The 13,983-nt window shown below is 42.7% G+C and overlaps 1 protein-coding gene across 3 annotated transcripts in view; it reads right to left on the minus strand.

Moving 5' to 3' along the window:
- PAN3 (poly(A) specific ribonuclease subunit PAN3) overlaps positions 1-4,218 on the minus strand; it is a gene marked incomplete at its 5' end in the record, with an annotated part of 164,007 nt that extends 159,789 nt beyond the window's left edge. For 2 of the 3 annotated variants that reach the window (XM_081083618.1, XM_081083616.1), the window contains one exon: positions 3,339-3,768. In XM_081083618.1, coding sequence (XP_080939744.1) covers positions 3,339-3,768 — 430 coding nt within the window. Of the gene's footprint in view, positions 1-3,338 lie in introns of all 3 variants that reach the window. The other variant, XM_081083617.1, reaches the window with a different exon arrangement.
- Between the last annotated feature and the right edge of the window lie 9,765 nt (positions 4,219-13,983).

Genomic DNA, 13,983 nt, shown 5'->3' on the forward strand with positions numbered 1-13,983 from the left:
GTGAGGCAACCTGGTGCACACTCTGCAGTGTCGTTTGACCCACTGTGTCAATCTCGAGGTGGGATGACCCTATATACACACTCTACAGCACCCTGTTATAACTGGTGAAGCTAGTAGCTCCAGGAGTGGCCAGGAAGGCACTACTGCTGCCTTGCAGGTTGGGCAGTGCACCTGAATAGAACTCCTGCTTGCACTATCAAAGTGGAGGGAGAATGTAAACAATGGCATTCACTGGCTTCTCTGATCCTGAAAAGTGACCTCAGATCCCAGAGAGTTCTAGCAGTTCCCCAATCCTCTATTCAATCTCAATCTCAATCTCAATCTCAATCTCTCTCTCTCTCTCCCCCTGCCCCCACCTCTCTCCTTTGGTGTGCAGTAGCTGTAGAAGATGTTCAATTGGCCCTCACTTATCTCTCAGAAAAGACTGTCATATATAGGTATAAATTCAGCATGTTCATGGGAGGTGAGCTCAGCATCTTCCTAAACTGCCACCTTGGTCCCTCTCTTCCTATTACCACACACAGTATAATTATTAAGATACAGTATAACAGCCCTAACCGGTTTGGCTCAATGGATAGAGCGTCGGCCTGCAGACTCAAGGGTCCCAGGTTCGATTCCGGTCGGGGGCATGTACCTTGGTTGTGGGCATATACCCAGTGGGAGATGTGCAGGAGGCAGCTGATTGATGTTTCTCTCTCATGGATGTTTCTAACTCTCTATTCCTCTCCCTTCCTCTCTGTAAAAAATCAATAAAATATATATTTTTTAAAAAGATACAGTATAACATATTAAAGATAGCAAGTAAACTAAAAACAATCAATTAATTGCAAAAATTTAAAGCAGTTAGCCATTAAATCAACAATACAATCCTCTTCCCTGATTCCTGAGCAACTTGACTTAATACTTACTGATATGAAGCAATTTTCTTACCCATAAGAAGTCACAACCTAGGTACTACTGAGGATTATTAAAAAATAAAAATAAAATAAAGAAAACCTACAGCAAAAAAGCGCCGCCTCAGGTTTTACCCAGTCAAGTTAAAACAAGCCTACTGAATCCAAATACACAATTCAGCTATTTAAGTAAATAACTGTTACATGACTAAATATTAATTTTTAAACGCTTTCTTAGCATTAACTGCCTGACCTCTCAAGACCCTATAACCCAGGCAATTACATTCCCTTTTTGAGATATGAAGTGATTCCCACACCTTTGAACCATTGCTAGTATTTTTCTCCAACTCCCATCTTCACCTAGCTTTCATGTCCCAAACCCACTACTTCTATGTATTAGAAAACCCTAGAAAGATCACAGATTAAATCAAACACCAGCATTTTTAAAGTCACTTTTTTTGTAGGTGACAAAACTGTTCATTGCTTACTAAACATTACTCTTAAATAAATGTGAGCCACAATTTACACATCCAGCAGATTTATCTTGAAATTGTAAAGTTTCTTCTCAAAAGTGATAAAATTCCACCAATAAAAAGTAATTCCCACAAAACATTTTAAGTTACAAATTAATCTTCTTAGCATATCAACCTTACCAAATATGTCTCCATTAAAGTCAAGCCCATCCCAGCAAAAGAAATATGACTGGCCAGGCACAGTGGTTGAGCCTGGGCCTAAGAACCAGAAGGTCATGGTTGGATTCCTGATCAGGGCACATGCCCTGGTTGTGGGCTAGATCCCCAATAGGGCGCGTGCAGGAGGCAGCACATCAATGATTCTCATCGTTGATGTTTATCTCCCCCCCTTCCTCTCTAAAAGCAAAAGAGAGAGAGGGGGGGGGGGGAGGGAAGGGAAGGGAAGGGAAGGGAAGGGAAGGAAGGAAGGAAGGAAGGAAGGAAGGAAGGAAGGAAGGAAGGAAGGAAAAAAGAAAGAAAGAAACAATCTTACACACACACACACACACACACACACACACACATATCTCTGGGAAGACACTAATCCTTATAGAGCAAATAAGTGCTACATCATCAGGTTCATTTGCAGTCTTACAAAAAAAGGCAAAAATGTTCTGACATCCAAGTTACCTATCAAATTATTTTAAGATCTGCCCTGACCGGTTTGGCTCAGTGGATAGAGCGTCAGTCTGCGGACTCAAGGGTCCCAGGTTCGATTTCGGTCAAGGGCGTGTACCTTGGTTGCGGGCACATTCCCAGTAGGGAGTGTGCAGGAGGCAGCTGATCGGATGTTTCTCTCTCATCGGTGTTTCTGACTCTCTATCCCTCTCTCTTCCTCTCTGCAAAAAATCAATAACATATATATATTTTTAAAAATGTCAGCTATTTAAAAAAAATTATTTTAAGATCCAAAAACTGTATAGAAATGCCAAAAAAAGTAGGACTTTCCCATCTGGTTTAGAAATGCTCAATATATTCAGAAAGAGAAAAGGAAAGTCTGACACCTGTTCTACTTTTTCCTTTAGAGCAACATTCTGTAAAATAGATTACACTTAAACACTTATTATAGTTCTAAATTCTACTCAAAAACTAAAAAGTTGTAAGTCAATAGAGAATAACAAATGATTTTAAAAGATGTAACAACCCTAAAATTTCTGAACCCAAGTGCTAACACACACACACACACACACACACACACGTTCCCTACACAAGACATGCTTTCAAGGCTCTGCTGAGAGTTCACTAGATAAAAAGTTGTAGAAGACATAACCCCGCTACTGACACCCAGCAAACTGATTCCAAAAACTATGTTAAAATGCAAGTCTTGTGAAATTCCTACTCTACATTCTCAACTAAACCTAAACACACTAAGAGCTGCTGTTTATTCACTCCCAATCCCTCGAAAGCATTTTCTGCCTGGGAAACTTTTCTCCCATAAGCCTCAGACAAACTTTTCCGTGCTTTCAACCTCCTCCCGGAAGCCTTAACCCCGCCCCGCTTCCTACACACCCACCAGGGAACCTCAGCCCTCCGCAGACACCGCTCCACACGGGCACGCAAACACAGGTGCCTGCAAACCCTGCCCCTTTCCACACACCCCGGAAACGACACCCGTTTCTCACACACCGCACGCCAAAGCCGATCCCCCTCTCCCCCGCCCGCACCCACACCCCCCCCCCCCGTCCACCCACCCACGTTCCCGGGAACCCAGCCGCCCCTCACTCCTCGGCTCGCCCGAGGCCGTGGGAAGGGGAAGCAGGAAGAAGGCAGGAAGCAGCAGGCCCAACCTAGGCCTCTCGGACCGCCTAGGGAGGCCGGGGGAGGACCCGCGCGCCAGGCTCACCCGCAGGGCCTCATCCGGCCTCACCCGGCCCCGCGGGCCCTAGCTAGGCCTTCCGTCCGCCGCCACCCTCCCAGCCCGGACCACACTCACTTGCCAGCCGCGGTCCATCGAGTCCTCCTCCACCGCCGCCGCCGCCAGCTGCGGCTCCTGCCCCCGGGGCCCCCAGGTCCGGCTTCTTGGACCCCGGGGGCGGCCCGGCCCCCCCGCCCGGAACCGCTCCGGGCGGAAAGCCTGCCACGGGCGCGCCCGCCAGCGCCAGGGGGACGCTGTTGCTATGGAGGCCGAGGCCCGCGGCCGCCCCGGCGGGGTCCTCGTGCAGGAACTGACACTCCTCCCCGTAGAAGCAAGTCTTATCCTTCGCGTAGTAGCGGCAGTACTTCAGCTTTACTCCCGCCGCCGCCCCGCCGGGGACGCCCCCGACCCCCGGCGGGGCCACCACCGCCACCGCCGCCGCCAGCGCGGAGGAGGAGGAAGAGGAGGCGGCGGCCGAAGGGGGCGGGAGGCCGCCGCCACTGTTCATGGCAACGCCGCAGCCTCGTCTTCCGCTGCTGCCGGAGGAGCCGTCGCCGCCGCCACCATAGACTGGGGAGGGAAGGAGGACGCAGCCGGTGCCGGAAAAAAGCCGGGCGGGTGGGTCTGTCCCGCTGCGGGAGCCCTGGCCGCCCGGGGAGAGGGGGAGGGGAAAGGGGAGGGAGGACGGGGTAGGAGGGCGCGGAGGGGAGGGGGAGTTGGGATTCTCTCACTCACTCTCTCGTTCTCTTGCCTTAAAGGGGCCGTGCGGGACGACGGGGTGGGCGCGAGGGCCCAGGCAGGGATTTCGAGGGTGCAGGCTAGGGGAGGGGGAGCGCCAGCCGCGAACAGGTGGGGAGGGCGGAGGTGCCGGTTTATTTTTAAATTCTGCCTCCACTCGCTCTCTCGCGCTCTGGTTCCTCCGAGTTGTTTATTCCATTTTCCTCTTCCTGAGACGTCCGTCGGCGCTGCGCATGCGCGGCGAGGCGCGGGGCCTTGTGGGTAGCGGGAACGCGAGGGGAAGCCCAGCCAGGCGTCCGGCCCCCGGGCGTCCGCGAGCCTGCGTCAGAGAGACGGGCGGCCCGCAATGGCGTTCCCGCACGCGCCTCCGGCTGGGGACGTTCTCACGAGACGAACTGTTTTGTATATCCACTTATTGCAAAGCCAGATGTTGTTTTTTGATGGGAAGGACAAAGCAGCTGCAAAACCGCGCTTGGCGGGTCCGCACCTGGAGACGGAGCCCACGCCCTTGCTCCATTTGAAAATAGTTTTATCCTGCTTGCCATACTTCCTCTCCCTCTTTTTTCACCACCCTACTTTTTTTCCTTCCCCTTGAAGGTGATGACAACTACATGACTGATTAAATTTTGGCGTTCTATTAAAAAAAAAAAAAAAGACAACCTAAAAAAAGTTGATTTTTAGGCAAACCCCCTGCTCGGTGCTGCACCTGTTTTCTCTGAATTTATGAATTTATGTTACTGAAAGGCTTCAGTAAAATATGAAAAATGAGATGCCTCCTAGTGACAACACTGTCTAGGCAGCAACGGAAGGTTTCATTTATAAACATATTAGGGGTTTATTTTTTTTTCAGCCTAGCCTTGATTTGAAATTCATTTTATAAAAGATACTTTTTCCCCATCAGAACTCTCTGATGTTTTGCTCTGCTATATTAAAAAGTTTTCAGGACTTGTAAAGAATGCCATGAAGGGAAAAGTAATTTTAGCATTTTAATTTTTCTTCTCTGTAAAAGATTTTCTCAAAAAGCAGTATGGCAGTTATTAAGGGGGACGAGGGATGTTTGCTGGTAGTACTTAAGGAATTGTGGCAAACAGAAGAGATCACAAAAGAACAGGTACAAACAAGTGTGCCACACAGCAAAAAAGGGGAAAAGTGCATTCCATAGACCACATACTGGTAAGCCTGGTGATGTTCCTTAGCTAACTTTGAAAATAATTACATTGTATTATGTCTTTGTTTTAAAACATTTTCCCATATTTATTTATTCGCCATATTTATTAATTCTTTTACATGTACAAGGAACTGTGCTAGGAGCTAGGGAAGTAAAAGTAAACAAGATGCAGTCTTGTCTGTGTAAAATGTTTTTTTATCCTCAGAGGCAGAAAGTACACGGGCAATTATAAACCAGTGTCTTAAGTGCTAACCTTATCACATTGGCTGTTGGAGGATCTTACAGATGTTATACTTCATGGAGAAAGTTGATACCTTAAGAGTAGGAGTTGAGAACATCTACTTTTGATTCAGAGAGAGCTGAGTTTGTAACCCAGTACTTACAATAGCTGTGTTACTCTGGATAAGTTGCTTCACTTTTCTATGCTGTAAAGCAGATAAGAATAGTACCTACTTCATAAAGTATAAAGGAATGTATTTAAAGTATCCCATGCTTAGTAATAAGTATGTTGCACCTATTGCTATTAGTAATATCAGGGCTAGTAGCAGTCAACCTAAGAGAATGCAAGAAAGAGCATTCCAGGCAAAACAGACAGCTTGTACAAAAGGCCCTGAGTAGAAAGAAAGATTAGACTGTTAGAATAGTGATCATGCAGGATTGAGCAGGGACCATGTTACAGAAGGCCTTATAAAGCATGTTAAAGGATTAGGTTTTTTCTTGAGGGCAATAGAAAGTTATTAAAGGGTTTTTAAAAAGTCAAGTAATGACATTATCAGATGTCCCTTTAGAAAATAGCATTTTGATCCATCTAAGAACCCTATGAGGAAAGTAAAGAAGGTGGGTTACCACCATTTTGTCGATGAACAAACTAAAACCTGGAGTCACACAAAATTACCAACTGTAAATTGCAAAGCCAGAACTTAAACTCAGAACTTCCAATTACAAAATATGTGCTTTTTCCATTCATTACACATTTCTAAGTGCAAGTATATGGCTATTGATGCTTAGAAAGTGGTGTCGCCAAAACCAGTTTGGCTCAGTGGACAGAGCCTAGGCCTGCGGACTGAAGGGTCCCGGGTTCGATTCCAGTCAAGGGCATGTACCTGGGTTGCGGGCACATCCCCAGTGGGAGATGTGCAGGAGGCAGCTGATCGATGTTTCTCTCTCATTGATGTTTCTAACTATCTCTCGCCCTTCCTCTCTGTAAAAAATCAATAAAATATATTTTTAAAAAAAGAAAGAAAGTGGTGTCTTATGGAGAGACAACAGAGGTTCATTAAGTTCATGCCAAATTAAGCATGTCATTCAAACCTTTATTGAGAATCTACTATATACTATGTACCAATCAAGTTCTGTTCTTGACTCTAATATACAAAAATGTGTAAGATATAGACTGTCATCAAGAATTACTGGGAATCATGAGGGAAACGCCAAAGATAAGTAACTCATCCCTAAAAACCATGTTTGACAACGTCTTCTATTAAATCCGGTGAACAAGATGAGAGAAAGTAGACTGAGATACTAGAGCTAGGTGACTTCAGTACTCTGATTAGTCATTATTAACGTGCTGATAAAGCTAGCTTTGGAGCTCCTTAAACATATCCATAGAGTATTAATAAATTAGTATATTTCAACATGGTCTTTACAATCTTCCTTTGGACACTGTCCTTGCCTATTTTTATGGGGTGAAAAATGGTGTCTACTGCCTAGATGAAGAAATATATAGCATATTTAATATGTTGCAAAAACAGTGCGGATAAATAATCCAAGAAGTGACAGATTAGGATTTGTAAATCTCCATCAGCTGGAAAAATTGGCCACTGCTAACGAACAAAACCTGAATTAAATTGAGGAAAACAGAGAAAACAGTCCCTTATTTTGTTATTAATCCTCTCCCAAGGATATTTTTCCATTGATTTTTAGACAGAGTGAAGAGAGAGGGAAAGACAGAAACATCAATGTGAGAGAAACACATCCATTGGTTGCCTCCTGCAGGAGCCCCTACCAGAGCCCGGGATGGGAAAGAGCTGCAACCAAGGCATGTGCCCTTGATCAGAACCCAGGACCCTTTAGTGTGAAGGCAGACGCGCTGTCCATTGAGCCAAACCGGCTAGGGCCAAACAGTCACTTTAATATGTTGTTGATGATACAATCTCTTATCCCACCCCACCCCACCCCACGCAAGTTAGCAGTGTTTTTTCAAAACCCCTTTAAAATGTACATTGCCTCTCTCAAAAAAAAATAAGTAAAATGTACATTGCCTTTGAAATATTATTATTCTATTTAAATAATTCCTAAAAAAAAATAATTATAGGTATAAAGCCCAATGTGCTCAATGCAAAAGAGAAAAAGTTGTGAACAATTTAAATTCTAAAACCAAGGGGAATGGTTAAATAGTGGACTGTCCACTTGTCATATTATGCAGCATTAAAAAAGGATCAAGGCTGGCCAGAGTAGCTCAGTGGTTAAGTATTGACCTATGAATCAGGAGGTCACAGTTCGATTCCTGGTGAGGACATATGTCCGGGTTGCAGGCTCCATCCCCAGCGTGGGGTGTGCAGGGGGCAGCTGATTAATGATTCTCTCATCATTGATGTTTCTATCTCTCTCCCCCTCTCTGTTCCTCTCTGAAATCAATAAAAATATATTTTTTAAAATGATAGCATTGAAAATGTACAACAATGCTTATGGCACATTGTAAATATTTAACAACAAAAAATATATGCTGCATTGTTATAGTGATGTAAACAATTTAAAAAATAAAGATTAAAGTAACTGCCTCAAAACATTGTGCTTTTTACTAAGATGGGAAGATAGAGTAGATTTTCCTATACTTCCCAAATTTTTATCACAAATATATTTCTATAATAGAAAAGTAAGCATTAAAATTTCTGTAACTTAACCTTAACCTTTTAATTCTGAGGAATACATTGATGTATATTAAATTGTTCTCTGTATTTTGGGGTTTTTTTTCAAATAAATTAATTTTATGAATACAATTGGACACTCATTATTGGCATTTCTTCAAATTTTCACTAGTCCAGTGTTTCTTAAGATATATTTCATGGAAGACAGTTCAACAGTATATTAATTGGTACTACACAAAGAAAAACGTCTTATTGTTGAGAATGTTTGGGAAACATTGAAGTAAATAACTTTATTTACTTCAAGTTTTTTTCTACCCTTTAATATGTTCATGATGTGTTGTAATTCTCTAAAAGCAGGATATAATATGCAGAATTTACAAAAACGTTTTGCCATAGGACACTGTTTTCTCTAGTCACCTTGAGGAGTTAGTGTTCCTGGATTTTTGAGAAACACTATCCTAGTCACATGCCTTCTCATTTTCCTGTTATAACCTACTTTAAAATTGCCCACATTTTAAAAAATATATTTTTATTGATTTCAGAAAGGAAGGGAGAGGGACAGAGAGATAGAAACATCAATGATGAGAGAGAGAATCATTGATTGGCTGCCCCCTGCACACCGTACACTGGGGATCAAGCCTGCAAACCAGGCATGCATCCTGACCAGGAATCAAACCATGACCTCCTAGTTTATAGGTCAATGCTCAACCACTGAGCCACACCCGCCAGGCTGTCCACATTTTTAAATTGATTTTAGAGGGAGAGAGGGAAACATTGATTTGTTTTTCCACTTATTTATGCATTCACTGGTTGAGTCTTGTATGTGCCCTGACGAGGGATTGAACCCACAATCTTGGTGTATCCAAGGCGACACTCTAACCAACGGAGCTACCCTGCCAGGGCTGTCTGCATTCTTTTTCTTTCTTTTTTTTTAATATATTTTATTGATTTTTTACAGAGAGGAAGGGAGAGAGACAGAGAGCTAGAAACATCGATCAGCTGCCCCCTGCACATCCCCCCCGGGGAAGTGCCCGCAACCCAGGCACATGCCCCTGGCCGGAATCAAACCCGGGACCCTTCAGTCCGCAGGCCGAGGCTGTATCCACTGAGCCAAACCGGTTTCGGCATGTCTGCATTCTTTAATCCACCCCATCCCAACCCTTCTAACTTGTTTTCTAGTTTATACATCTATTTTAAAACAAAAAACAAAACACTGTCCTAGCTTATTAGAACACAAGCCCATTCTATCTAGAACTAACCTTTTCTCTCATGCTTTGAACTTCCCCTAACATTTCCTCAGGAATCTAGTCATTCTCCATCTTATCTTTTCCGACTCTTCTTTAAGTATATGTGCTGCTGAAGGGAGCGCTCTGACTCACCTTTTAGTACATGAATATGAAAAGTCTCATATTTAAATAAATTTTAAGGCAGTCATTCTATTGTGAACCTTCCCTAGCCGGTTTGAACTGCAGACTGAAGGGTCCCGGGTTTGATTCTGCTGAAGGTTACATACCTCAGTTGTAGGCTCGATCCCCGACCAGGGTGGGAGGCCACTAATCGATGTGTTTCTCTCACATCGATGTTTCTCTCTGTCCCTCCCCCTCCCACTCTCTCTAAAAAATCAATGGAAAAAATATCCTCGAGTGAAGATTCACAAAAGAAAGAAAGAAAAATCCCAGGAACAAACACTGCTGGTAGGAGGGCTAACTGATATAGCCACTTTGGAGGGCAATTGGTAACATGTATAAAATTTTTAAATATTCATGCCTTATTACCCAACAATGCCACTCTTGGTATCTACTCTAGATGAACACTTGTGCACAAGGAGGCATGCATAACAATGTTCATTTGAGACATTGTTGATAATCAAATAACCTAAATGTTCATAGAGAGATGGAATTATATGTGCCATTATTCTCTAAGATTTATTGTTGAATAAAAAAGCCATGATGCTGCCTGGTCAGTGTGGCTGTGGCTCAGTGTTTGAACCACCCCTGCATGAACCTGGAGGTCAATTCCCAGTCGGGGCCCATGCCCAGGTTAGGGGTGGTACCGGAGGCAGCTGATGGATGATTATCTCTCATCACTGATATTTCTATCTCTCCCCCTACCTTCTTCTCTCTGAAATCAGTAAAAACATTTTTAAAAAACGGTATGATGCAGATAAAAATTATCTAGTTTCTTCTCACATCTTGTATCTCCTAAAAACATTTTGTAGGCAACTGCCTACCTCTGTAATAGAGTTGTATCTTTAGGTAGGGTTCATTCTTGACTATCCTAAACTAAAAATAAATCTTCAGTCAACTCTAAGCCACTCTAATGCTAATGAAGGTTACATCCAAACCTGCAAATAATCCATCAATTATATTTTTTTATATATTTTATTGATTTTTTACAGAGAGGAAGGGGAGGGATAGAGAGTCAGAAACATCGATCAGCTGCCTCCTGCACACTCCCTGCTGGGGATGTGCCCGCAACCAAGGTACATGCCCTTGACCGGAATCAAACTTGGGACCCTTGAATCTGCAAGCCGACGCTCTATCCACTGAGCTAAACTAGTCAGGGCTCCATCAATTATATTTATTTTGGGATATAGTGTGAGAATTATATTTTGTCTGAATGGCCTCCAGCAACATTCCCCTAGCAACAGATTGCTAAAAGCTTACGTTAGTATTCATTTGTATTAAGTACCAATAATTGGGAAGAAACCTTCACATTTTCTCAATGATTCATTATTGTGTTAGTAACAATAACCTGAGTTTAAAAATTCTTCCCCAAGATAGTCTAGAGTGGAAGTGACATGTGGATAAGGGAGGGTTGACTATTTTCAAATCCCAGAAATGAAGTTTAAAACTGTTTTTGTATATATTTATTGTATATTCATAAAGTTCTATGTCATCTTATGCTCTAAGTTCTGCTTTAAAATTCTATACACGGTTATTTGCAGCTGCCTAGTGTTAATCTTGTTTTTTGGGGGGGAGTTGTTTTTGTTTTCTTTAATCCTCACCCAAAGATATTTTTCCATTGATTTTAGAGCGAGTGGAAGATAGAGGGAAAGCCCTGACCGGTTTGGTTCAGTGGATAGAGCATCGGCCTGCGGACTGAAAGGTCCCAGGTTCGATTCTGGCCAAGGGCATATACCTTGGTTGCGGGCACATCCCCAGTAGGAGTTGTGCAAGAGGCAGCTGATCGATGTTTGTCTCTCATCGATGTTTCCAACTCTCTATCCCTCTCTATTCCTCTCTGTGAAAAATCAATAAAATATATTTAAAAAAAAAAGATAGAGGGAAAGACAGAGAGAAATATCAATGTGAGAAAAACACATCGATCAGTTGCCTCCTGCACACACCCTGACCAGGGCCCAAGAGAGGGAGGAGCCTGAAACCGAGGTGCATGCCCTTGACCCGAATCCAACAAATCCAACACAGGTCCCTTCTGTCTGCAGGCCGACCCTCTATCCACTGAGCCAAACCAGCGAGGGCTGACAAATTTTGGCTGCACCAAAAACAAAAACCTTCCTGTTTGTGGTAATTATAAATAACTGTTATGTTGAAAGATTGTTTAGTGCAGGGGTAGGCAAACTTTTTGACTCGAGGGCCACCGGAACAAAAGCATCGATGGAGTGTTTGTGTGAACTAATATAAACTCAAAGTAAACATCATTACATAAAAGGGTACGGTCTTTTTTTTTTTTTTTTAGTTTTATTCATTTCGAACGGGCTAGTTTGCCCACGGCTGGTTTAGTGTATGGGTGACACTCTGATAGACAAGATAGTCTTTTAGCACCGTCATACTTATATCCTTGTATATATAGTACAGATTGTTCATTCAGTCTTTGTGGTAGTAAAAGTAATGTGCTACCTTAAAGTTTCCAAAGGACTTAAAGAGTCTCATTCTTTTAAATTCCTTTAAGATTATATAATTTTAATATTACTAGGTGTATCGGTTAATAATGTGGATTTTGTAATCAAAGAAAACGTGGTAATTTCAAGAGAAACATCAAAATTGCTTTATTCAAAGTAATGTCCATCGCTAGCTACACATTTCCCCCATCTTTCAGGTAATTTGTTGATACTGTCCCAATAGAGCTTTTCTTGTTTTGAGGCAAACCACTCAGAGACCCAATTTTCCACTTCTTCGTACGTTTTGAAGTGCTGCTCAGAAAGTGCGTGTGCCATCGATCAGAACAAGTGGTAATCTGAAGGAGCAAGGTCTGGTGAACACGGCGGGTATGTTAATACTTCCCAGGCAAGATCTTTTGACGTGTCTTTAACTGGTTTTAAAGTGTGTGATGGTGCATCATTATGAAGCAAAATTACTTTGCCATGTTTTCTGGCACATTCTGGTCGTTTCGCGATCTAAACATGGTGCAAATTGATTATTTGTTGTTGGTAGCGATTAGTATTAATAGTTTCACCTCGTTTTAGAAGCTCATAATACACCACACTCCTGATCCCACCAAACACAGAGCATTGTCTTCTTTCCAAAGCGATTTGGCCTTGCAGTCGATGTTGATGGTTGACCTGGATCAACCCATGATTTTGTGCATTTGGGATTCTCAAAATAAATCCATTTTTCATCACCAGTCACAATTCAATGCAAAAAGACTTTCTTTCATGCCACTGAAGCAACATTTTACTGATGACTTTTCAGTTTTCCATTTGTCTTTCGTTCAGTTGATGTGGCACCCATTTTCCTTCAAAATCTTTCCCATTGCTTGTAAACAATTGGAAAATTGTTTGCTGAGCAACATATAATCTTTCTGCAAGTTGTTTTTGAGTTTGACACACATTGTCTTCATCCAATAATGCTTGTCATTGTTGGTCTTCAAACTTTTTTGGTTGACCTGGACGTTCTTTGTCTTTCACATTGAAATCATCACTTTTAAAGCATTTAAACCAGCGTTCACAAGTATGTTGAGGAGAAACTAAGATGGCGGCATAGGTAAACACCGGGAAATAGTCGCCTCACACAACAATTGAAAAATATCCCAAAGGACGGAGCAAACATCGTCCAGAACAACCCGGGGGGGGGGGGCGGGGGAGGGTGAGGGATGTGGGGGGAGCAATGGGCAGATAAGGACACATGTGTAATACCTTAATCAATAAAGGAAAAAAAAACAAAAACAAAAAAAACAAGAAACCCTACCCCCAAGAAGGATGCAAAGTTTCTTTGTCCATGTTTGGGTGATATTCACTCCTGATGGAATTACTCTCCTATTGATATCCTGTAACTTACTATTAACACAAATTGTGTTAAATTGTAGGGGAATCAGAGAGGAGAGGAAAAGGTTGTTTAATATATACAAAGATATTCAAATCAAAAGAAGAAATTGCTATTCCAACTCTGTTTCTTCAACTTAATCACATAGTCATGGCTGTTTATATTACTACCTCTTGCGCTGGCCAATGTGGTTCAGTGGTTGCAGTGTTGTCAGGTACACCAAAAGGTGATGGGTTCAATTACCAGTCAGGGCACAGATCCAGGTTGTGGGTTCAATCCCCAGTCAGGGCACCTGCAGGAGGCAATGGATCAATGTTTCTCTCTTTCTCTTTCTCTCCCTCCCTTTCTTTAAAATCAATTAAATGGCCTGGTTATGATTCAATTCCCAGTCAGGGCACATGCCCAGGTTGTGGGCTCGATTCCCAGTATTGGGGGTACTGGAGGCAGCTAATTGATTATCCTCTTTCATCATCGATGTTTCTATCTATCTCTCCCTCTCTTCTTCTTCTCTGAAATCAATAAAAAGAATTTCTAAAAAATCAATTAAAAACACACACACACACACACACACACAACTACCTTCTTCCACGACCCATTCCTTCCGTATTCCTCTGGCATCAGCAAGCACCCTTGGCTGTCTGTAATTCCTTATCTGTTGAGGTGACCCAAACCTTAATTCTTGAGGAGGGTGGATTTTTAGCAGTCCTGCCAGTATTAGGTAGTTGTAG

Source organism: Myotis nattereri, assembly GCF_964212035.1.
Source record: "Myotis nattereri genome assembly, chromosome: 2".
Classification (NCBI taxonomy): Eukaryota; Metazoa; Chordata; class Mammalia; order Chiroptera; family Vespertilionidae; genus Myotis; species Myotis nattereri.